The sequence below is a fragment of the Oncorhynchus masou genome, chromosome 7 (assembly GCF_036934945.1).
Source record: "Oncorhynchus masou masou isolate Uvic2021 chromosome 7, UVic_Omas_1.1, whole genome shotgun sequence".
Classification (NCBI taxonomy): Eukaryota; Metazoa; Chordata; class Actinopteri; order Salmoniformes; family Salmonidae; genus Oncorhynchus; species Oncorhynchus masou.
In genome coordinates, this window is record NC_088218.1 from 8291085 (window position 1) to 8315772 (window position 24688).

At 45.7% G+C, this 24688-nt stretch overlaps 1 protein-coding gene across 1 annotated transcript in view; it reads left to right on the top strand.

Moving 5' to 3' along the window:
• Window positions 1-1508: 1508 nt before the first annotated feature.
• Window positions 1509-24688, top strand: part of LOC135542939 (protein unc-80 homolog) — a 33018-nt gene continuing 9838 nt past the window's right edge. Inside the window, exons 1-14 of the mRNA XM_064970069.1 lie at window positions 1509-1518; window positions 1707-1864; window positions 2336-2477; window positions 2756-3024; window positions 3684-4043; window positions 4593-4724; window positions 5004-5151; window positions 6653-6703; window positions 7692-7840; window positions 10792-10961; window positions 11999-12100; window positions 13183-13391; window positions 20158-20264; window positions 20775-20934. Of these exons, the coding sequence (XP_064826141.1) occupies window positions 1509-1518; window positions 1707-1864; window positions 2336-2477; window positions 2756-3024; window positions 3684-4043; window positions 4593-4724; window positions 5004-5151; window positions 6653-6703; window positions 7692-7840; window positions 10792-10961; window positions 11999-12100; window positions 13183-13391; window positions 20158-20264; window positions 20775-20934 (2167 nt within the window). The remainder of the gene's footprint in view (window positions 1519-1706; window positions 1865-2335; window positions 2478-2755; window positions 3025-3683; window positions 4044-4592; window positions 4725-5003; window positions 5152-6652; window positions 6704-7691; window positions 7841-10791; window positions 10962-11998; window positions 12101-13182; window positions 13392-20157; window positions 20265-20774; window positions 20935-24688) is intronic.

The window sequence follows — 24688 nt, forward strand, 5'->3', positions numbered from 1 at the left end:
AGGTCTGTATATGACCAGCACTACCCACTCACTGTTTTATCTCTCTGTCTTTCTGCTGATAGATCATCTCTATCTCTATCAATAGATTGTACTATTCACGTCTATCCATCTATTGATATATCTATTTTATATCAATAGGAACTTAAAAAGTACAGGGAAAATGACTGGCTCTCGTTAGCTGAGTCAGAGGAGTTAGTCCCCTGGCTCTCATTAGCTGAGTCAGAGGAGTTAGTCCCCAGGCTCTCATTAGCTGAGTCAGAGGAGTTAGTCTGGCTCTCATTAGCTGAGTCAGAGGAGTTAGTCCCCAGGCTCTCATTAGCTGAGTCAGAGGAGTTAGTCCCCTGGCTCTCATTAGCTGAGTCAGAGGAGAGTAGTCCCCAGGCTCTCATTAGCTGAGTCAGAGGAGTTAGTCCCCTGGCTCTCTGATTAGAGTCAGAGGAGTTAGTCCCCTGGCTCTCATTAGCTGAGTCAGAGGAGTTAGTCCCCTGGCTCTCATTAGCTGAGTCAGAGGAGTTAGTCCCCTGGCTCTCATTAGCTGAGTCAGAGGAGTTAGTCCCCTGGCTCTCATTAGCTGAGTCAGAGGAGTTAGTCCCCTGGCTCTCATTAGCTGAGTCAGAGGAGTTAGTCCCCAGGCTCTCATTAGCTCTCATTATTAGCTGAGTCAGAGGAGTTAGTCCCCTGGCTCTCATTAGCTGAGTCAGAGGAGTTAGTCCCCTGGCTCTCATTAGCTGAGTCAGAGGAGTTAGTCCCCTGGCTCTCATTAGCTGAGTCATTAGCTGAGTCAGGGAGTTAGTCCCCAGGCTCTCATTAGCTGAGTCAGAGGAGTTAGTCCCCTGGCTCTCATTAGCTGAGTCAGAGGAGTTAGTCAGAGTCAGAGGAGTTAGTCCCCTGGCTCTCATTAGCTGAGTCAGAGGAGTTAGTCCCCTGGCTCTCATTAGCTGAGTCAGAGGAGTTAGTCCCCTGGCTCTCATTAGCTGAGTCAGAGGAGTTAGTCCCCTGGCTCTCATTAGCTGAGTTTAAAAAGTCCCCTGGCTCTCATAAAAAAAAATTGTTTTTTACCTTTATTTAACCAGGTAGGCTAGTTGAGAACAAGTTCTCATTTACATCTGCGACCTGGCCAAGATAAAGCAAAGCAGTGCGACACAAACAACAACACAGAGTTACACATGGAATAAACAAGCATACAGTCAATAACACAATAGAAAAAAAGAAAGTCTATATACAGTGGGTGCAAATGGCATGAGGACAACAGACCCTCCAATTTGACACACTGAACTCTGTCTGCGAAGTAGTTGGTGAACCAGGTGAGGCAGTCATTTGAGGAACCAAGTCAGAGGAGTTAGTCCCCTAACAGCAGCTGAACTGGGTCAGCCTCATTAACTTAATGTTTGTCTGGTTGTTAGGAAAGGTTGTTGCTTCTAATGTTTTACAAAAGGTGCACAGAAAAAGGGACTTTCTCATTCGAATGTAACCATTAAAAGCCCGATACTTTTAGCACCACTTTCTTAATGAACAGATGTGGGTTAACTGGTACAGTCGGATGTGGTATGCATTGTTTTGTGGCAATGACAGTGAGCTTATTTGGCTATTAGACCTTCTTAAAAGGCAGGGAAGAGGAGTTTGGTTGTGTGAATGAGTGTGTGTTTGGTTGTAATGCTGTGTGCCGGTGTCTTTCACTCAGAGTTGTGTGTTTGTTTGTGTTTTAGGTAAGTTGACGCGGCGAGGGAGCACAGACACGGCTGCAGACACAGACAACCTGAGTGCTAAACACTCACACTCCCATCACTCCCTGCTCAGAGACATGCCAGACCACTCCAACAGCCACGGAGACAACACCCACAACACCGTCACGCCAAGGGGGAGGGTAAGAGTCTATACACCACAACACCGTTCACACCAAGGGGGAGGCTAAGAATCTATACACCACACAACACCATTCACACCAAGGGGGAGGCTAAGAGTCTATACACCCACAACACCGTTCACGCCAAGGGGGTAGGCTAGACATCTATACACCCACAACACCGTTCACGCCAAGGGGGAGGGTTCACACCCACAACACCGGGGGGGAGGCTAAGAATCTATACACCCACAACACCGTTCACACCAAGGGGGAGGCTAAGAATCTATACACCCACAACACCGTTCACGCCAAGGGGGAGGGTCAGAGTCTATACACCCACAACACCGTTCACACCAAGGGGGAGGCTAAGAATCTATACACCCACAACACCGTTCACGCCAAGGGGGAGGGTCAGAGTCTATACACCCACAACACCGTTGACACCAAGGGGAGGGTCAGAGTCTATACACCCACAACACCATTGACACCAAGGGGGAGGGTCAGAGTCTATACACCCACAACACCGTTGACACCAAGGGGGAGGGTCAGAGTCTATACACCCACAACACCGTTCACGCCAAGGGGGAGGGTCAGAGTCTATACACCCACAACACCGTTCACGCCAAGGGGGAGGGTAAGAGAGTCCATACACCCATATTCTGTCACCACCCACAGTTATGAACTGAACACCTTCAATGATATATCCATCCATCTATCTATCACTCCATCCATCCACTCATCCATCACTCCATCATCCATCCATCCCTTTATCCATCAAGCCTTCCAACAATCCTTCCATCCATCCATCCCTTCCTCCATCCATCTATTCATCCATCCAAAATATACATTTTCTCTAAATCTGTGAATGTCTCCACCCCCTCACCTCCTCTCCTCCCACCCCTCCACCCCCAGTGCGTTCACAGATCTCCACCATCACCATGGCGACGTTCAACACCACAGTAGCGTCCTTCAACGTGGGCTATGCCGACTTCTTCACCGAGCACATGAAAAAGCTGTGTAACCCTGTACCCATCCCAGAGATGCCCCACGAGACGCTGGCGTGCGCCAACCTGCCCCGGAGCTTCACCGACTCGTGTATCAACTACTCATGCCTGGAGGAGGGAGACAACATCGAGGGCACCAACAACTTCATTCTGAAGAATGGCATGCTGGACCTTACGGTGAGGGGCAGTGATAAAGAGTGTCACCTGTTGGTCTGAGGTCTCTGACAGGGTTTCTGGACTGGAGGAATAACCAGGTTCACTATATATCACAACTCCAGTAGGATGGCTCACACTACCATGGCATTACTGAACCATTGGGCTCTATTTACTATGTAGTCATTTAGAAAACACTCTTATCCAGAAGCGACTTACAGTTAGTGCATTCATCTTTAAGGTAGCTAGGTGAGACAACCACATATCACAGTCAAGTAAATGTCCTGCCTGGTTCCTGCCTGGTTCCTGCCTGGTTCCTGCCTGGACAACACTTGGGGAGGAATTAGTAGGGAAGCTTGGGAGAATGTTGGATGGATGGTGTGATGGATGGTGTGATGGATGGATGGTGTGATGGATGGTGCGATGGGTGGATGGTGTGATGGATGGATGGTGTGATGGATGGATGTTGTGATGGATGGATGGTGTGATGGATGGATGGTGTGATGGATGGTGTGATGGATGGATGGTGTGATGGATGGATGGTGTGATGGATGGATGGTGTGATGGATGGTGTGATGGATGGTGTGATGGATGGATGGTGTGATGGATGGATGTACTTCATTTGAATGTGTCCAACCCCTGACCCCTCTGTCTCCGTTTGTCTCCCCGTCTACCCCTCCCAGGCCATCCTGCGGGCGGTCTACGCCGTGCTGACCCACGACATCAGCTCACGCATCTGTGACGTGTCGCTCAACATCATCGACTGCCTGCTGCAGCTGGGGGTAGTGCCGGGCATGGGAAAGAAGCTCTCCAAGCCCGACGACAAGGAGAACGATGAGACACGCCTCCCGAAGGAGGGGGCCAATCAGAGCCTGAGCGGCGCCCAAGGGGGCGTGTCTGGAGGGTGCAGCGGGGCGGCACCAGGAGGAGGAGGAGGGGGGGATGGAGGAGGAGGAGGTGGGGGAAGTGGAGGAGGGAGTGGAGGAGGGAGCGGAGGAGGGAGCAAGGACAACGTGAAGAACAATAAGGAGAAAGACAGCAAGGTGGGTGTGAGAATACGTCTATGAGTTTTCAACTCTTACATTTTTCTCAAATCAAATCAAAGTTTATTTGTCATGTGCGCTGAATACAACAGGTGTCGACCTTACAGTGAAATGCTTACTTACAGGCTCTAACCAATAGTGCAAAAAATGTATTAGGTGAACAATAGGTAGGTATAGAAATAAAACAACAGTAAAAAGACAGGCTATATACATCTTGTAACGGATCTCATTTTACATGCCCGTACAGAAACAGGAAAACATCGCTGCACACTTCTAGTCAGATGCAAATTTCTTTCATTGTGGATGAGCTTTCGGCCAGTCGACCTTCATCAGAGCCTGTCTGCACAAACAATAGTGGTACAGAAGGCCACAGAGAGATAATTACCTGTATATTAGATAGAACAGAGCATATTATAGATGTCACTCTACTCGAACAAAACACAAAATAAAACATGATGTGTTGGTGTGAGTAATATGGCCATAACCTGTCAACTTGTGTGAATGTTATATGTAGCATGTATTACCCTATGCCTTCTGTTGAACTCCCAGGAGGACGGCTCTTCGCTGAGTACCCACAGGCTGGCTCTTACCATGCTGATCAAGATGGTCAAGTCTCTGGGTTGTGCCTACGGCTGTGGGGAGGGCCACAGGGGACTCTCAGGGGACCGGCTCCGCATGCAGGTCAGACAACTCACAGATTGCCCCTTTAACTAAATTGAATTAAATGAACTTTATTTAGTTATATATTTATATTTTCACTTGAGGTAAAAACCTATTTCGCAAGAGAGAGCCCTGGTCCAAGAAACAGTAGCATTTGACAACATAGGACCTGTTGGATTTTTTAGGGGCTTTATCAGAGTGAATGGAAACCATCATCCATTCTGGCTCCGGTTGAGATAGCTGTTTGAATCTGAGACATCCTCCATTTTGGATCTACTGTTCCCCTTGTTCCCCATACAGGCCCAGAACTGCCTGACCAACCTGTACAAGCTGGACAAGCTGCAGTTCCGTCAGACCATGAGGGACTACGTCAACAAGGACTCGCTCAACAACATCGTGGACTTCCTGCACGCACTCCTGGGCTTCTGCATGGAGCCCATCACCAACAGTAAGTGTTTGTGAGGCATGCGCCGAGTGTGAGTGTGTTGCTATGGAGCCACGGCTAACCACACACATCGGCCTCACACACCTCTCTCAACCTCTCTGATGGTAGGACTGATGAAGTCACGCTATGCAACTCATCCAATCAGCCTCCACTGACATCACACAATTCACTGATCACTCTTGTTTGTCCATGCAGAGGGGTTTGTATTATTCTCCAAAATCATCAAATGTTTCAAATAAAAGATTTCATCGTAAAGTATTTAGAAATGCTATGGGGTTAATCCGGTGAATTGGTGAGTTGACTTCTCTAAAACTAAATCACACATTTTGTAATTCATTCTAATCTATCACAACAATCAAATCACACTAAACATTTAAAATAATGAATGTATATAATCACATTCTTATAGCAATCATTAAAATGTAATGTCCAGCAGAGTTTCAATCTCCAGATTAAAAACAAACAGTAGACAATGAGATTGACAGACGACTAATACTTAAAGTATCTTCTACCATAATCCAGTCCACTCTGCTTCACGATGCTGAATCTGACCCCACTCATACCTCCACGCATCCCAGAGCGCTCAATGTTTACCCAACGGCAGTCTCTCTGTTTCTGTGTCTGTTCTGTTCCCCTTCTCCCTCCACTCATCTGTCCTGCCTTCCCTCCCTCTGTCCCCCCCCATCCACCTCAACAAGCCATGTTCCCCTTCTCCCTCCACTCATCTGTCCTGCCTTCCCTCCCTCTGCCCCCCCCCATCCACCTCAACAAGCCATGTTCCCCTCCTCCCTCCACTCATCTGTCCTGCCTTCCCTCCCTCTGTCCCGCCCCCATCCACCTAAACAAGCCATGTTCCCCTCCTCCCTCCACTCATCTGTCCTACCTTCCCTCCCTTTGTCCCGCCCCCATCCATCTAAACAAGCCATGTTCCCCTCCTCCCTCCACTCATCTGTCCTGCCTTCCCTCCCTCTGTCCCGCCCCCATCCACCTAAACAAGCCATGTTCCCCTCCTCCCTCCACTCATCTGTCCTGCCCTCCCTCCCTCTGTCCCGCCCCCATCCACCTAAACAAGCGGTGTTCCCCTCCTCCCTCCACTCACTCATCCACTCTGTACACTTGCCAATCCGATGCTGTGTGGTGCTCATCACATCTCTATCTATGGCTTTATGGCTCAACATGAATTAAAAACCGTAATGACTGTAATATCATAGCTCTATTTTTTTGTGAGTGAAATGACCACTTGATTTTCTGATTGAACTGTATCATTGGCAAGTTACTGAACTGATGGGGGCTTTATTAACGAAAGTGCACGGGTCACACCTTTTAGGTTCTTTATTGTAAGTCAGTTAAGTGGTGTGAGTCTGTGTGTACGTGTGTGTGTGTGTGTACTGTAAGTTCCCCTACGTCCGGTGGTGTGGGGTGCCGTGTACTTTGTGTACACGTACATGTGTGTGCTGCCGGCCTGAACAGCATCAACTTGTGTCCCGCATCTCTTCTCTTGCAGAATACGGCAGTGCAGGTGAGAGGTCCAGGAGGGTGAAAAAAAGACCCATCGGTAGATACACTAATATCTAAATGAACTGCCCCGATCAGATCACCATTCCTTCTAGGCACTGCTCCCATTTCTGCACACCCTCACTCTTGTCTAAAGTGGCAATCTATCAAATCTATCTAATCTATTAATCTATCAAATCTATTTATCTTTCAATTCTATTAATCTATTTATCGATGAAATCTATCTAATCTATTAATCTATCAAATCTATCTAATCTATTAATCTATCAAATCTTTGAATCTATCTAATTTATGTATCTATCTAATCTATCTAATCTATGTATCTATATATCTAATCTATTTATCTATATAACTAATCTATTTATCTATATATCTAAGATATCTAATCTATTTATCTATATAACTATTTATCTATATATCTAAGGTATCTAATCTATTTATCTATATATATAATCTATCTATATATCTAATAATACTTTCCCCCAAAGTATTTAGGAAAAAAAGTATTTAGGAATCAATTAATTCAATTAATTATATCAAGTTAATTACATTATTTAGACCGATGGTTGAGTCTTGAACCACCTGCTCTGATATCTATGGTGACAAATCCAATTTTGAATCAATCAAGTTGGGAATCAATCAAGTTGATTCTATTAAATTCAATACAATAAACAAGTCAATTAAGTTGACATCTTTTGAGATGTCATTCCCCTCTGCCGTTGCTACAGATCGTAGATCAGATCCTTGACTCCAGCAGGCCTTCGTCACGTGCATGTATCCTTATCGGAACCCTGATCCCTTTTCAGTTTGCTTCTCATCCATGCTTATGATTTTGTGCCCTCTGTCCCCTGTCCCCCTGTCCTTGTCCCCTTGCCCCTGTACCCTTCCCTTTTCTTTGAGTTTATTTCAGCTCAATTGTTTTATACAGTAACTTAGGTAAGTGTCCATTTTGTACCCATTTTCTACTGCTCTGACCTGTATCACCCCTGTGCAATGTTTGGTCTCTCCCGCCTCCACCTTGCTCAAAGATAAGGCCGGGTTCGGGAACAACTTCACCACGGGGGACAACAAGTCACTGGCCCAGAACATGGAGGCAGTGGTGGTGGGCTGCATGTTCAAGTCTCTGATCACTCGCTGTGCCTCCACCACGCACGAGCTGCACAGCCCTGAGAACCTGGTGAGCATGTCTCTCTCTATCTCTCTCTGTCTCTCTGCCTCTCTCTGTCTTTCTCTCTGTCTATGTCTCTCTCTCACACACACGCACGCACGCACGCACACACACACACACACACACACACACACACACACACACACACACACACACACACACACACACACACACACACACACACACACACACACACACACACACACTCTCTCTCTGTCTCTCTCTGTCTCTCTCTCTCTCTCTCTCTCTCTCTGTCTCTGTCTCTGTCTCTGTCTCTGTCTCTGTCTCTGTCTCTCTCTCTCTTTCTCTGTCTCTGTCTCTGTCTCTCTGCCTCTCTCTGTCTTTCTCTCTGTCTATGTCTCTCTCTCTCACACACACACACACACACACACACACACACACACACACACACACACACACACACACACACACACACACACACACACACACACACACACACACACACACACACACACACACACACACACACATGTCTGTCCTTGTCTATTGTTTCTGTCTGTCTCTGTCTTATAGCCATCCCCCCGTCTGGTTGTTGTTCAGTAGGGCACGCCGTAGCAAAGCATTTTGCAACAGAAAACATCTACTGTAGCCTACACAGAAGGCATGCTGGGCATGAGTGTGTTCAACAATCACATCAATGACTACGCGGTGTGTCCTGTTCAATTATTAAAGGGTCATTCTGCTACGTGTGGTAATAGACTCCTAATGAATTATGAATGCTGTCTCTGACGAGCTGTGCACTAATGAACAATTTGTCTAAACCACATTCTGGAATAATAAAGTGTCTACCAAGTGGCATTCATAAAGTAAATATGCATAAACAAATGTACAATTTCTGAGCATCTTCATGTCTTGTACACCCTATCTAAGACAGCATGCTTATATTCACACCATCTTTTCCATTATTGTGTTTTTTAACGTACTCACCTGGAAGTAACTATAAAATCACTATACCAGAGTGTGTTAAGGCTCACTGCTGTTTCTGCATTCAGACCACAAGATCATATATATATTCTGTATAGTGCTCTTGTAATACACTCTCACCATTGCATTTCCAGTCGTTTTCATCCCTACTCTCAGTCCAAAGAAAGAGATTTGGCATGGTGGCAGCTCTGTGGAGCAGGGTAACATGGTGGCAGCTCTGTGGAGCAGGGTAACATGGTGGCAGCTCTGTGGAGCAGGGTAACATGGTGGCAGCTCTGTGGAGCAGGGTAACATGGTGGCAGCTCTGTGGAGCAGGGTAACATGGTGGCAGCTCTGTGGAGCAGGGTAACATGGTGCTCTGTGGAGCAGCTCAGCTCTGTGGAGCAGGGTAACATGGTGGCAGCTCTGTGGAGCAGGGTAACATGGTGGCAGCTCTGTGGAGCAGGGTAACATGGTGGCAGCTCTGTGGAGCAGGGTAACATGGTGGCAGCTCTGTGGAGCAGGGTAACATGGTGGCAGCTCTGTGGAGCAGGGTAACATGGTGGCAGCTCTGTGGAGCAGGGTAACATGGTGGCAGCTCTGTGGAGCAGGGTAACATGGTGGCAGCTCTGTGGAGGTGTCATGGTGGCAACTCTGTGGAGCATGGTAACACGGTGGTATGGTGGCTGCTCTGTGGAGCAGGGTAGCATGGTGGCTGCTCTGTGGAGCAGGGTAACATGGTGGCAGCTCTGTGGAGCAGGGTAACATGGTGGCAGCTCTGTGGAGCAGGGTAACATGGTGGCAGCTCTGTGGAGCAGGGTAACATGGTGGCAGCTCTGTGGAGCAGGGTAACATGGTGGCAGCTCTGTGGAGGTGTCATGGTGGCAGCTCTGTGGAGCAGGGTAACATGGTGGCAGCTCTGTGGAGGTGTCATGGTGGCAGCTCTGTGGAGCAGGATAACACGGTTGTATGGTGGCAGCTCTGTGGAGCAGGATAACATGGTGGCAGCTCTGTGGAGCAGGGTAACATGGTGGCAGCTCTGTGGAGCAGGGTAACATGGTGGCAGCATTGTGGAGCAGGATAACATGGTGGCAGCTCTGTGGAGCAGGGTAACATGGTGGCAGCTCTGTGGAGCAGGGTAACATGGTGGCAGCTCTGTGGAGTAGGGTAACATGGTGGCAGCTCTGTGGAGCAGGATAACATGGTGGCAGCTCTGTGGAGCAGGATAACATGGTGGCAGCTCTGTGGAGTAGGGTAACATGGTGGTAGCTCTGTGGAGCAGGGTAACATGGTGGCAGCTCTGTGGAGCAGGGTAACATGGTGGCAGCTCTGTGGAGTAGGGTAACATGGCTGCATTGGGCTCTGTAGCAGCTGTCTGGTGCAGGGTACAATACAGAAGGCTTCAGGGACCACTTGATGGCTGACACTGTAGTATACTGACTCACTGCAGTACTGTGTGGCAACACTGTCCTCTCACTACTGACGAGCTGACTGAGAACCCACACACACACAATTACACACCCCACAATGACATGAATGAGGTCAGCTCATTGTTGGTTTTTGGGCTCTGTAGCAGCTGGGTCTAAATATAGGGACCACTTTTGACACTTCTGACTCACTGCCTTCCACTTCCTTCACTTGACCTGACTGAGAACCCACACACACACAATTCCTTCAGCTTTGTTGGTTTTTGTACCTTCCTTCCTTCCTTCCTTCCTTCCTTCCTTCCTTCCTTCCTTCCTTCCTTCCTTCCTTCCTTCCTCTCTATCTCTTTCTGTCTCTCTCTCTCTCTCTCTCTCGTAGATGCACACACACTCTCGCTCACACACACACACACACACACACACACACACACACATACAAGCAATTGATGTGTTTGATGAGAATTACTTAGTCATTGTATTGTCTGTCTGTCTGTCTGTCTGTCTGTCTGTCTGTCTGTCTGTCTGTCTGTCTGTCTGTCTGTCTGTCTGTCTGTCTGTCTGTCTGTCTGTCTGTCTGTCTGTCTGTCCTCTATCTCCCCACCCCCCATCCAGGGTCTGTACTGTGACATCCGCCAACTGGTGCAGTTCATCAAGGAGTCCCATGGCAACGTGTTCCGCAGGGTGGCACTGAGCGCGCTCCTGGACTCGGCCGAGAAAGTGGCCACCACCAAGAAGCCAGAGGAGAAGGAGGAGCCTATCACCAAACCTACAGCATCCAGGAGGTAGTCCACAGAACAAGGACCTCCCACTGGTTGAATCCACGTTATTTCCATGTCATTTCAACCAAACAAATCTTCGTGATGACGTTGAATCCACATTATTTGCAAGTCATTTCAACCAAACAAATCTACGTGATGACGTTGAATCCACGTTATTTCCATGTCATTTCAACCAAACAAATCTACGTGATGACGTTGAATCAACGTGGAAAACTGTTTGGATTTTGCAAAAGGTCATCAACATAAGGCCATTTAGTATTTTTTTCACCCAACGTTTTCATTGATTTCACTTTGAATTCCTGTTAGTTGACATCTCAAACAAATGTAAATCAAACTGAACGATGAACTGACGTATGTGCCCAGTGGGTTGGCACCATAGATATAGAACAACCAATCACAGACATGTAAAAACAGCAGGGATATCTGTACGTTGAGGGTGGTCGTGCAGATGGAGTGAACCCTGTCTTGTCCTACTGGTACTGACTCTGTTGATCACTTCTTCATTGAGGACAAATGTACTACGACTGTGATATGTGGTCTCATCTAGCTATTTCACCATCAATCCACTGACTATACATTTGACATTTTAGTCATTTAGCAGACGCAGTTATCCATTGCAATTTACAGGAGCAATTAGGGTTAAGTGCCTTGCTGAAGGGCACATGGACAGGAATTAGAATCAGCGACCTTCTGGATACTGGCCTAACGCTTTTAACCTCTAGGCTACCTGCGGGCTGGATAAGACAATCTGCTTATTGACTCACATGTAAATGTAAGGCAATCTGAAAAGGAGCACAGTATTTCTCCTAGATGTTGTCCAGGCGGGGCCCTACAAAGGCACTAAACCAACATCCTGTGCCTGAAAGGTTTAGATAGGGGAAGGATGGTGAACACACTGTAGGGGTGATGGAATGTTTCCAGACGGCTACTCCGTGCAACAAAGCCTTAGTTGCTACTATTGGGGTCTAACCTGTCCTGGGTGGTTCTGACTATACTGGAGCCTTGTCAGGAACAATTAGTTCTGTGTGTCCTTTGTGCAGGTCAGAGGCAGGTGTGTCTGGGGAAAAGGGAGGGCAGCCGTCCACCGCTGCAGATGAGTGCCGCAGCTGCATATCCAGCCGCCCCCCCCAGACACCAGAGCAGTGAGTACCCCCTCTTCACACACACACACACACACACACACACACACACACACACACACACACACACACACACACACACACACACACACACACACACACACACACACACACACACACACACACACACACACACACACACACACACACACACACACACACACACACACACACACACACGATCTTGTACACGTTCAAAATCCTATTTCCCTAACCTTAACCCAAAAGCCTAACCCTTATCCTATCTCCAGCTACTAACCCTAACCCTAAAACTAACCCTAGCTCATAATCCTAAAACTAACCCTAGCTCCTAACCCTTAATGTAACCCTAACTCTAACACTAATTATAATTTTTAACCCCCTAGAAATAGCATTTGACCTTGTAGGGACCAGCAGAATGTCCCCAGTTGTCCATTCTTTTTGTTTACTTTTCTTGTGGGGACTTCTGATCCCTACAAGAATAGTTAAACACACACACACACACACACACACACACACATGTGCACAATCACAGATACACACATATACAGTACCAGTCTAAAGTTTAGACACACCTACTCATTCCAGGTTTTTCTTTATTTGTACTATTTTCTACATTTTCTACAAGAGTATGCAAAGCTGTCATCAAGGCAAAGGATGGCTACTTTGAAGAAAATATATTTTGATTTGTTTAACACTTCTTTGATTACTACATGATTCCATATGTGTTATTTCATAGTTGTGATGTCTTCACTATTATTCTGCAATGTATACAATAGTAAAAATAAAGAAAAACCCTTAAACGAGTAGGTGTGTCCAAACTTTTGACTGGTACTGTGCATGAATGTACTCCCCACAAAATGTATGTTTGATGAGAACTATTTAGTCATTGTGTTCACTGTCTGTCTGTCTGTCTGTCTGTCTGTCTGTCTGTCTGTCTGTCTGTCTGTCTGTCTGTCTGTCTGTCTGTCTGTCTGTCTGTCTGTCTGTCTGTCTGTCTGTCTCTCTCTCTGTATCTCTCTGTATCTCTCTCTCTCTCTCTCTCTCTCTCTCTCTCTCTCTCTCTCTCTCTCTCTCTCTACCTCCATCCCTGTTTCTCTCCCCAGTGATGAACAGATTCCGGGGGCTCTGCTGGGCAGGAAGGACTTCTGGAGGAAGATGTTCAAGTCACAGAGTGCTGCCAGCGACACCAGCAGCCTATCAGAGCAGGACACGTCAGAGTGCACCACCGCCCACTCGGGCACCACTACGGACCGACGCACCCGCTCACGCTCCCGACGCATCTCCCTGCGCAAGAAGCTCAAGCTGCCCATCGGTAGGTGGCAGTGCCCCCCACAGCACCACAGCGCCACCCTGTGTCCATCTATAGAAATTATGATTCATTCCAGAGATGTCATCCTCTAAGGGTCATGACGGGCCTGATGGGAATTTTTTCCGGTAAACTTTCCAAATGTCAACAAAACAAAATACGCTAGACTTGGTGGGATATTTTTGTCGGTAAAATGAATTATGCGAGAAGTGTCGGTGGAAATGCTATTATGCGCAAATATTGATATAATAACCATAATATTGAAGTAAACTTGGAGTCACACGATGACATGTGTGACATCCTCCCACTACGACTAGTCGGGAAAGCAAGCAGTTTATTAGGTTACAGATGAAATAAGTTATGATGAACTTCACAGGGTGGTGAATGTGCACGGTGATGAGCTGGATGCTCCTTTCCACTAAATATCCAGGGTCTTATTTTGGTGACATGATCATCAACGCTTGGCTGTCTTTTGACAGTTAAAAATAATCTTGCTCTTTTGTTCATAATAATCTCATCATGTAGGCTATATGTGCGCACATGTGCCATACAATAGTGGGCTCATATAACGCAAGACTTTTTGTGAGAAAACCATCAGTAGATTTGAAAATGCGATGGAAACTCATTTAACTTGTATTTTTTATTCAGTACACAGGAATGACGAAGCGAAAACAGGTTTTTGTAAATGTTTGTACATTTATTAAAAATAAAAAACGTGTATACCTTATTTACATAAGTATTCAGACCCTTTGCTCTGAGACTCAAATTGAGCTCAGTTGAATCCTGTTTCAATTGATCATCCTTCAGATGAAGTCTCTGTGGTAAAGTCCACATGTGGTAATTACAATTGATTGGACATGATTTGGAAAGGCACACACCTGTCTATATAACATGGTTGACAGTGTACAGTGCCTTGCGAAAGTATTCGGCCCCTTGAACTTTGCGACCTTTTGCCACATTTCAGGCTTCAAACATAAAGATATAAAACTGTATTTTTTTGTGAAGAATCAACAACAAGTGGGACACAATCATGAAGTGGAACGACATTTATTGGATATTTCAAACTTTTTTAACAAATCAAAAACTGAAAAATTGGGCGTGCAAAATTATTCAGCCCCTTTACTTTCAGTGCAGCAAACTCTCTCCAGAAGTTCAGTGAGGATCTCTGAATGATCCAATGTTGACCTAAATGACTAATGATGATAAATACAATCCACCTGTGTGTAATCAAGTCTCCGTATAAATGCACCTGCACTGTGATAGTCTCAGAGGTCCGTTAAAAGCGCAGAGAGCATCATGAAGAACAAGGAACACACCAGGCAGGTCCGAGATACTGTTGTGAAGAAGTTTAAAGCCGCATTTGGATACAAAAAGATTTCCCAAGCTTTAAACATCCCAAGGAGCACTGTGCAAGCGATAATATTGAAATGGAAGGAGTATCAGACCACTGCAAATCTACCAAGACCTGGCCGTCCCTCTAAACTTTCAGCTCATACAAGGAGAAGACTGATCAGAGATGCAGCCAAGAGGCCCATGATCACTCTGGATGAATTGCAGAGATCTACAGCTGAGGTGGGAGACTCTGTCCATAGGACAACAATCAGTCATATATTGCACAAATCTGGCCTTTATGGAAGAGTGGCAAGAAGAAAGCCATTTCTTAAAGATATCCATAAAAAGTGTAGTTTAAAGTTTGCCACAAGCCACCTGGGAGACACACCAAACATGTGGAAGAAGGTGCTCCGGTCAGATGAAACCAAAATTGAACTTTTTGGCAACAATGCAAAACGTTATGTTTGGTGTAAAAGCAACACAGCTCATCACCCTGAACACACCATACCCACTGTCAAACATGGTGGTGGCAGCATCATGGTTTGGGCCTGCTTTTCTTCAGCAGGGACAGAGAAGATGGTTAAAATTGATGGGAAGATGGATGGAGCCAAATACAGGACCATTCTGGTAGAAAACCTGATGGAGTCTGCAAAAGGCCTGAGACTGGGACGGAGATTTGTCTTCCAACAAGACAATGATCCAAAACATAAAGCAAAATCTACAATGGAATGGTTCAAAAATAAACATATCCAGGTGTTAGAATGGCCATGTCAAAGTCCAGACCTGAATCCAATCGAGAATCTGTGGAAAGAACTGAAAACTGCTGTTCACAAATGCTCTCCATCCAACCTCACTGAGCTCGAGCTGTTTTGCAAGGAGGAATGGGAAAAAATTCAGTCTCTCGATGTGCAAAACTGATAGAGACATACCCCAAGCGACTTACAGCTGTAATCGCAGCAAAAGGTGGCGCTACAAAGTATTAACTTAAGGGGGCTGAATAATTTTGCACGCCCAATTTTTCAGTTTTTGATTTGTTAAAAAAGTTTGAAATATCCAAAAAAATGTTGTTCCACTTCATGATTGTGTCCAACTTGTTGTTGATTCTTCACAAAAAAATACAGTTTTATATCTTTATGTTTGAAGCCTGAAATGTGGCAAAAGGTCGCAAAGTTCAAGGGGCCGAATACTTTCGCAAGGCACTGTATGTCAGAGCAAAAACCAAGCCATGAGGTCGAAGGAATTGTCCGAAGAGCACCGAGACAGGATTGTGTCGAGGCATAGATCTGGTTAAGGGTACCAAAACATTTCTGCAGCATTGAAGGTCCCCAAGAACACAGTGGCCTCCATCAATCTTAAATGGAAGTTTGGAACCACCAAGAGCTCCAGAGTTCCTCTGTGGAGATGGGAGAACCTTCCAGAAGGACAACCTTCTCTGCAGCACTCCACCAATCATGACTTTATGGTAGAGTGGCCAGACGGAAGCCACTCCTCAGTGAAAGGCACATTACAGCCCACTTGGAGTTTGCCAAAAGGCACCTAAAGGACTCTCAGAACATGAGAAACAAGATTCTCTGGTCTGATGAAACCACGATTGAACTCTTTGGCCAGAATGCGAAGCGTCACGCCTGGAGGAAACTAGGCACCTCTCATCACCTGGCCAATACCATCCCTACGGTGAAGCATAGTGGTGGCAGCATCAAGCTGTGGGGATGTCTTTCAGTGATGGGGACTGGGAGACTATTCAGAATCAAGGGAAAGATAAACGGAGCAAATTACAGAAATATCCTTGATGAAAACTTGCTCCAGAGTGCAAATTCCAACAGGACAATGACCCTAAGCACACAGCAAAGACAACGCAAGAGTGGCTTGGGACAAGTCTCTGAATGTCCTTGAGTGGCCCAGCCAGAGCCTGGACTTCAACCCGATCAAGTATCTCTGAAGAGCCCTGAAAACAGCTGTGCAGCGATTCTCCCCTTCCAACCTGACAGAGCTTGAGAGAATCTGCAGAGAAGAATGGGAGAAACTCCCAAAATACAGGTGTGCCAAGCTTGTAACATCATACTTAAGACTCAAGGCTGTATAGCTGCTAAATGTGCTTCAACAAAGTATTGAGTAAAGGGTCTGGAAAGCCCATAAAATTGTCAGTGACTCCAGTCACCCAAGTTATAGACTGTTTTCTCTGCTACCGCACGACAAGCGGTACCGGAGCGCCAAGTTTAGGACCAAAAGGCTCCTCAACAGCTTCTACCCCCAAGCTATAAGACTGCTGAACAATTAATAAAATCGCCACCGGACTATATACATTGACCCCCTCCCTTTTGTACACCGCTGCTACTCGTTGTTTATTATCTATGCATAGTCACTTCACCCCTACAGTGGCTTGAGAAAGTATTCACCCCTCTTGGCATTTTTCCTATTTTGTTGCCCTGGAATTAAAATAGATTTTTGGGTGGTTTGTATCATTTGATTTACACAACATGCCTACCACTTTGAAGATGATAAATATTTTTTATTGTGAAACAAACAGTAAATAAGACAAAAAAACTGAAAACTTGAGCATCATAACTATTCACCCCCCCCCCCCCCCCCCCCAAGGTCAATACTTTGTACGGCCACCTTTTGCAGCAATTACAGCTGCAAGTCTCTTGGGGTATGTATCTATAAGCTTGGTACATCTAGCCACTGGGATTTTTGCCCATTCTTCAAGGCAAAACTGCTCCAGCTCCTTCAAGTTGGATGGGTTCCGCTGGTGTACAGCACTCTTTAAGTCATACCACAGATTTTCAATTGGATTGAGGTCTGGGCTTTGACTAGACCATTTCAAGACATTTAAATGTTTCCCCTTAAACCACTTGAGTGTTGCTTTAGCAGTATGTTTAAGATCATTGTCCTGCTGGAAGGTGAACCTCTGTCCCAGTCTCAACTCTCTGGAAGACTGAAACAGCTTCCCCTCAAGAATGTCCCTGTATTTAGCATCATCCATGATTCCTTCAATTCTGACCAGTTTCCCAGTCCCTGCCAATGAAAAACATCTCCACATCATGATGCTGCCACCACCGTACTTCACTGTGGGGATGGTATTCACGCGGTGATGAGAGTTGTTGGGAATGCGCCAGACATAGCTTTTTCCTTGATGGCCAGAAGGCTGACCAGAGTACCTTCTACCATCTGTTTGGGGAGTCTCCCACATGCCTTTTGGCGAACATCAAACATGTTTGCTTATTTTTGTCTTTAAGTAAAGGCTTTTTTCTGGCCACTCTTCTGTAAAGCCCAGCTCTGTGGAGTGCACGGCTTAAAGTTGTCTTATGGACAGATACTCCAATAGGTGCATGTTACAAAAAAAGTTTGATTTGATTTAAATACTTATGCAAATGCACTGTATCTGATGGGAAATCGGGCATATTGGACCAATTGTTTGTATGCAGATTTTTTAATATTCGCATGAAAATCTGTCGCCAATTGGATAGAAACCAAACTACTGACACGATGTATGATTAATTGAAAATACAACTTTGTCACTGGATCATTAGTGTAGTGATGAACTCGTAGCTGCATCTCTCTAAATTTGTGTTACTAAGTACAGGGTTTGCGTGTAGGCAAATGTCATGTTTCTGTATGCTAACTTCATGCTTCTGTAGTCTAACGTCATGTTTCTGTATTCTGTAGGCTAATGTCATGCTTCTGTAGGCTAACATGTTTCTGTAGGCTATCATCATGTTTCTGTAGGCTAACATCATGTTTCTGTAGGCTACCATCATGTTTCTGTAGTCTAACGTCATGTTTCTGTAGGCTAACGTCATGTTTCTGTAGGCTAACATCATGTTTCTGTAGGTTAACATATTTCTGTACGCTAACATCATGTTTCTGTAGGCTAACATCATGTTTCTGTAGGTTAACATGTTTCTGTACGCTAACTTCATGTTTCTGTAGGCTAACATCATGTTTCTGTAGGCTAACTTCATGTTTCTGTAGGCTAACATCATGTTTCTGTAGGCTAACATCATGTTTCTGTAGGCTAACATCATGTTTCTGTAGGCTAATGTCATGTTTCTGTAGGCTAACATCATGTTTCTATAGGTTAACATGTGTCTGTACGCTAACTTCATGTTTCTGTAGGCTAACATCATGTTTCTGTAGGCTAACGTCATGTTTCTGTAGGCTAATATCATGTTTCTGTAGGCTAACATCATGTTTCTGTAGGCTAACATCATGTTTCTGTAGGCTAACTTCATGTTTCTGTAGGTTAACATCATGTTTCTGTAGGCTAACGTCATGTTTCTGTAGGTAAATGTGTCTGTATCATGTTTCTGTAGGCTAACATGTTTCTGTATCATTTCTGTAGGCTAACTGTTTCTGTATGTTTCTGTAGTCTAACATCATGTTTCTGTAGGTTAGAATGTGTCTGTACGCTAGCTTCATGTTTCTGTAGGTTAACATGTGTCTGTACGCTAGCTTCATGTTTCTGTAGGCTAACTTCATGTTTCTGTAGGCTAACTTCATGTTTCTGTAGGCTAACTTCATGTTTCTGTAGGCTAACATCATGTTTCTGTAGGTTAACATGTGTCTGTACGCTAACTTCATGTTTCTGTAGGCTAACTTCATGTTTCTGTAGGCTAACATCATGTTTCTGTAGGTTAACATGTGTCTGTACGCTAACTTCATGTTTCTGTAGTCTAACATCATGTTTCTGTAGGCTAACTTCATGTTTCTGTAGGTTAACATCATGTTTCTGTAGGTTAACATGTGTAGGCTGTTTCTGTAGGCTAACTTGTTTCTAGGCTAACTTCATGTTTCTGTAGGTTAACATGTGTCTGTACGCTAACTTCATGTTTCTGTAGTCTAACATCATGTTTCTGTAGGCTAACTTCATGTTTCTGTAGGTTAACATCATGTTTCTGTAGGTTAACATGTGTCTGTATGCTAGCTTCATGTTTCTGTAGGCTAACATCATGTTTTGTTGTACGGGTGATGAGTAGACAATTCACTTAATCTCTTTATGGTCTTCTTTTGTATTCCTTTTGTCCCTAGCATGCCGTGGGACTGTTCGCCTTCCAATTACCGTCTCTGTCTTACGTATGTGTGTGTGTGTGTGTGTGTGTGTGTGTGTGTGTGTGTGTGTGTGTGTGTGTGTGTGTGTGTGTGTGTGTGTGTGTGTGTGTGTGTATGCTTCACAGACCCTCTTTGTTTGTTTGTTGTATACAACTGCTCCTATGTGCCTTGTTCTATGACAAAGTGTTTTATGCTATTCTGTCTGCATTTGTGTGGATTATAACTTTTATTTGTGTTTATGCTTCTGTGTGTGTGTGTGTATTCAGTATGTCTTCTGCCAGTATGTTTATGTCTCGATGTATAAGTGTGATGTTTACCCCCTCTGCACTCCTCCCTCCCTCCATCCATCCCTCCATTACTCTGACCTGAGTGGGGTGGGGTGTGTTTGCAGGTAACTGGCTTAAGCGGTCATCTCTCTCTGGGCTGACCGACGGGGTGGAGGACTTGTTGGACATCAGCTCTGTGGACCGACTCTCCTTCATCCGCCAGAGCTCCAAGGTCAGGGGTCACCTACTGACCACAAGGGGTCGTGTCTCTCACAACTGTCTACTTCAGTGCTCTCCGATCCTGTTCCTGGAGAACTACCATCCTGTAGGGTTTCGCTCCAACCCCAGTTGTAACTAACCTGATTCAGCTTATCAACCAGTTTATTAGAATCAGGTGTGCTAGATTAGGGTTGGAGTGAAAACCTACAGGACGGTAGCTCTCCGGGCACAGGGTTGGAGAGCCCTGGTCTTACAGCCATGGGCTGATGTATAACCTTTCTCACGACTGAGCTGAGCACACCATGTCCTCTTGTGTTGTTACCTGGGCATTTTGATCATTTCTAAGGGATAGACAAGAAAATCTATTTAAATGAAAATGACTAGTTAGATGGTTTGTGTTTCTTTTGTTTACAACTTGTTATTTCTGTTTATATATTTATTTATCTTTTTAATGCTACATATTTGTTGTTCTACTGCCGGTGGTGTGGACAGTTTTTTCTCTCTCCACCATCCCTGCCTGCAGGTGAAGTTCACCAGCAACGTGAAGCTGTCAGAGGGCGGCGGGGGAGCGGGGGGCGTGGAGTACGGCCGGGACGAGGAGGAGAATTTCTTCAAGCGGCTCGGTAAATGGCGGTCTGGCAGGCGGAACCCATCCAAGCTTCACCACACAGAAGAGAAAGATGGTAGACCCCCGGGGTGTCCCCTATCACCCCCCGCCCGCTCGCCCCCTCACCCCGCCCGCCTCTCTGTGTGTATGTGCCTGACTGTCCTGTTCCGTCCGTAGTCTGTCTATGGTCTGTCCGTTGGCCTGTCCTGTGCGTCCAGTGATCTGTACACTCTGCCGCCATCTTTCATGCTAGTGGTGTTTGTATGTATTTGTCGACCACTGCCTGTGCAAGCCCCTGGCAGATTGAGGGGGAGACCCCTAGCCCTATACATGATGCCCTAGACTCATATATGATACCCTAGACTCATACATGATGCCCTAGACTCATACATGATGCCCTAGACTCATACATGATACCCTAGACTGATACATGATGCCCTAGACTCATACATGATGCCCTAGACTCATACATGATACCCTAGACTGATACATGATGCCCTAGACTCATACATGATGCCCTAGATTCATACATGATGCCCTAGACTCATACATGATACCCTAGACTGATACATGATGCCCTAGACTCATACATGATGCCCTAGACTCATACATGATGCCCTAGATCCCTAGACTCATACATGATGCCCTAGACTCATACATGATGCCCTAGACTGATACATGATGCCCTAGACTCATACATGATGCCCTAGACTCATAAATTATGCGCTAGGCTCATACATGATGCCCTAGACTCATACATGATGCCCTAGACTCATGCATGATGCCCTAGACTCATACATGATGCCCTAGACTCATACATGATGCCCTAGAATGATACATGATGCCCTAGACTCATACATGATGCCCTAGACTCATAAATGATGTGCTAGGCTCATACATGATGCCCTAGACTCATACATGATGCCCTAGACTCATGCATGATGCCCTAGACTGATACATGATGCCCTAGACTCATACATGATGCCATAGACTCATACATGATACCCTAGACTGTTACATGATGCCCTAGAATTATACATGATGCCCTAGACTCATACATGATACCCTAGACTGTTACATGATGCCCTAGACTGTTACATGCTGCCCTAGACTTATACATGATGCCCTAGACTTATACATGATGCCCTAGACTCATACATGATACCCTAGACTGTTACATGATGCCCTAGACTCATACATGATACCCTAGACTCATACATGATGCCCTAGACTGTTACATGCTGCCCTAGACTTATACATGATGCCCTCGACTCATACATGATACCCTAGACTGTTACATGATGCCCTAGACTCATACATGATACCCTAGACTCATACATGATACCCTAGACTCATACATGATACCCTAGACTCATACATGATGCCCTAGACTCATACATGATGCCCTAGACTGTTACATGCTGCCCTAGACTTATACATGATGCCCTAGACTCATACATGATACCCTAGACTGTTACATGATGCCCTAGACTCATACATGATACCCTAGACTCATACATGATACCCTAGACTCATACATGATACCCTAGACTCATACATGATGCCCTAGACTCATACATGATGCCCTAGACTCATACATGATACCCTAGACTCATACATGATGCCCTAGACTCATACATGATGCCCTAGACTCATACATGATACCCTAGACTCATACATGATGCCCTAGACTCATACATGATACCCTAGACTCATACATGATAAACTAGACTCATACATGATACCCTAGACTCATACATGATGCCCTAGACTCATACATAATACCCTAGACTCATACATGATGCCCTAGACTCATACATGATGCCATAGACTCATACATGATGCCCTAGACTCATACATGATACCCTAACATGGGGACATCTCCAGAAGTTATAGTAACCATCAGCCTTTTAAGCAAATGCCCATCGTTTAGCTCACTGGGCAGTTCCTTGTCACCTCTGCCCAGTGCCCACACCGACAGGCCCTTATTATACCCCATTGGGAGTTTTTTTGTCCTCGGGGTCTGTTCCATCCCTGTTTAATGGCAGCCATGTTGAACTCTTCTCCTGGCCAGAGGAAGCTCCATGGTCCTTCTGCTAGCATGGCACAATCTAGCCACATACGGACACCTCCAATGTCCCCATGGATATGAGAGACAGGTAGAGGGACCGGGAGAAGGAGGGAGAGAGGGACAAGACAGGTAGAGAGACTGGGAGAAGGAGGGAGAGAGGGACAAGACAGGTTGAGAGACCAGGAGAAGGAGGGAGAGAGGGACAAGACAGGTAGAGAGACCGGGAGAAGGAGGGAGAGAGGGACAAGACAGGTAGAGAGACCGGGAGAAGGAGGGAGAGAGGGACAAGACAGGTAGAGAGACCGGGAGAAGGAGGGAGAGAGGGACAAGACAGGTAGAGGGACCGGGAGAAGGAGAGAGATCAAATCAAATCAAATTTTATTTGTCACATACACATGGTTAGCAGATGTTAATGCGAGTGTAGCGAAATGCTTGTGCTTCTAGTTCCGACAATGCAGTAATGACCAACAAGTAATCTAACTAACAATTCCTAATCTACTGTCTTATACACAGTGTAAGGGGATAAAGAATATGTACATAAGGATATATGAATGAGTGATGGTACAGAGCAGCATAGGCAAGATACAGTAGATGGTATCGAGTACAGTATATACATGTGAGATGAGTATGTAAACAAAGTGGCATAGTTAAAGTGGCTAGTGATACATGTATTACATAAGGATGCAGTCGATGATATAGAGTACAGTATATAGGTATGCATATGAGATGAATAATGTAGGGTAAGTAACATTATATAAGGTAGCATTGTTTAAAGTGGCTAGTGATATATTTACAACATTTCCCATCAATTCCCATTATTAAAGTGGCTGGAGTTGAGTCAGTGTCAGTGTGTAGGCAGCAGCCTAGCAATGTTAGTGGTGGAGAGAGGGACAAGACAGGGAAGAGGAGAGGGGGATAGACGAGGGGCAGATAGTGAGACTCCAAACACAACATGTGGGGCACATGGTGCTGTAACTATCTTGTCTTTGTTGAACCACTTATCCCATTATGGACAGAAACCCACAAAGTCAAGAAATATTACCATGAAGAGTTACAACAAAGTCATCATATTTGTTGAATGTTGCACATTTCCTTGCTTAATGACCGTGTGTCCATCTTTCTCTCCAGCTTGGTTTGTTAAGTGGCTCGATGGTGCTTTTCATTCAATGGATTCAGACATGACCTCATCATGCTATGTTCTATAGTCTGTTCTCTCGTTCTATTGTGTGATCATGTTGCTATATGGGTGTGTCATTCATGCCAGCACTCGCAAAGATAATGCCCAGAGCCCTGAGTTTTTCCTGGTTAGATCAGATGGTCAGAAAAACCTCCAGGCTCTAGTTATGCTGTAGAATAGAGGTCCAGGCCCCAGGTGGCCCTAGTCTGCTCTACTCACCTCTTTTCTTTCTGTTACTGCTGTTTCTCTCTCTGTCTCTCTGTTCTCCCCCATCACTTCCTCCCTCCCCCTTCCTCTTGCTCTCTCTCTCTTCTCCTCCTATCCTCCTATCCCTCCCCTCCTCCTTCCCCTCTCCCCTCCTCTCTCTCTCTTCTTCTCCTATCCTCCTATCCCTCCCCTCCTCCTCCCCCTTCCTCTTGCTCTCTCTCTCTTCTCCTCCTATCCTCCTATCCCTCCCCTCCTCCTTCCCCTCCCCTCCTCCTCTCCTCCTCTCCTCTTCTTCTCCTATCCTCCTATCCCTCCCCTCCTCCTCCCCCTTCCTCTTGCTCTCTCTCTCTTCTCCTCCTATCCCTCCCCTCCTCC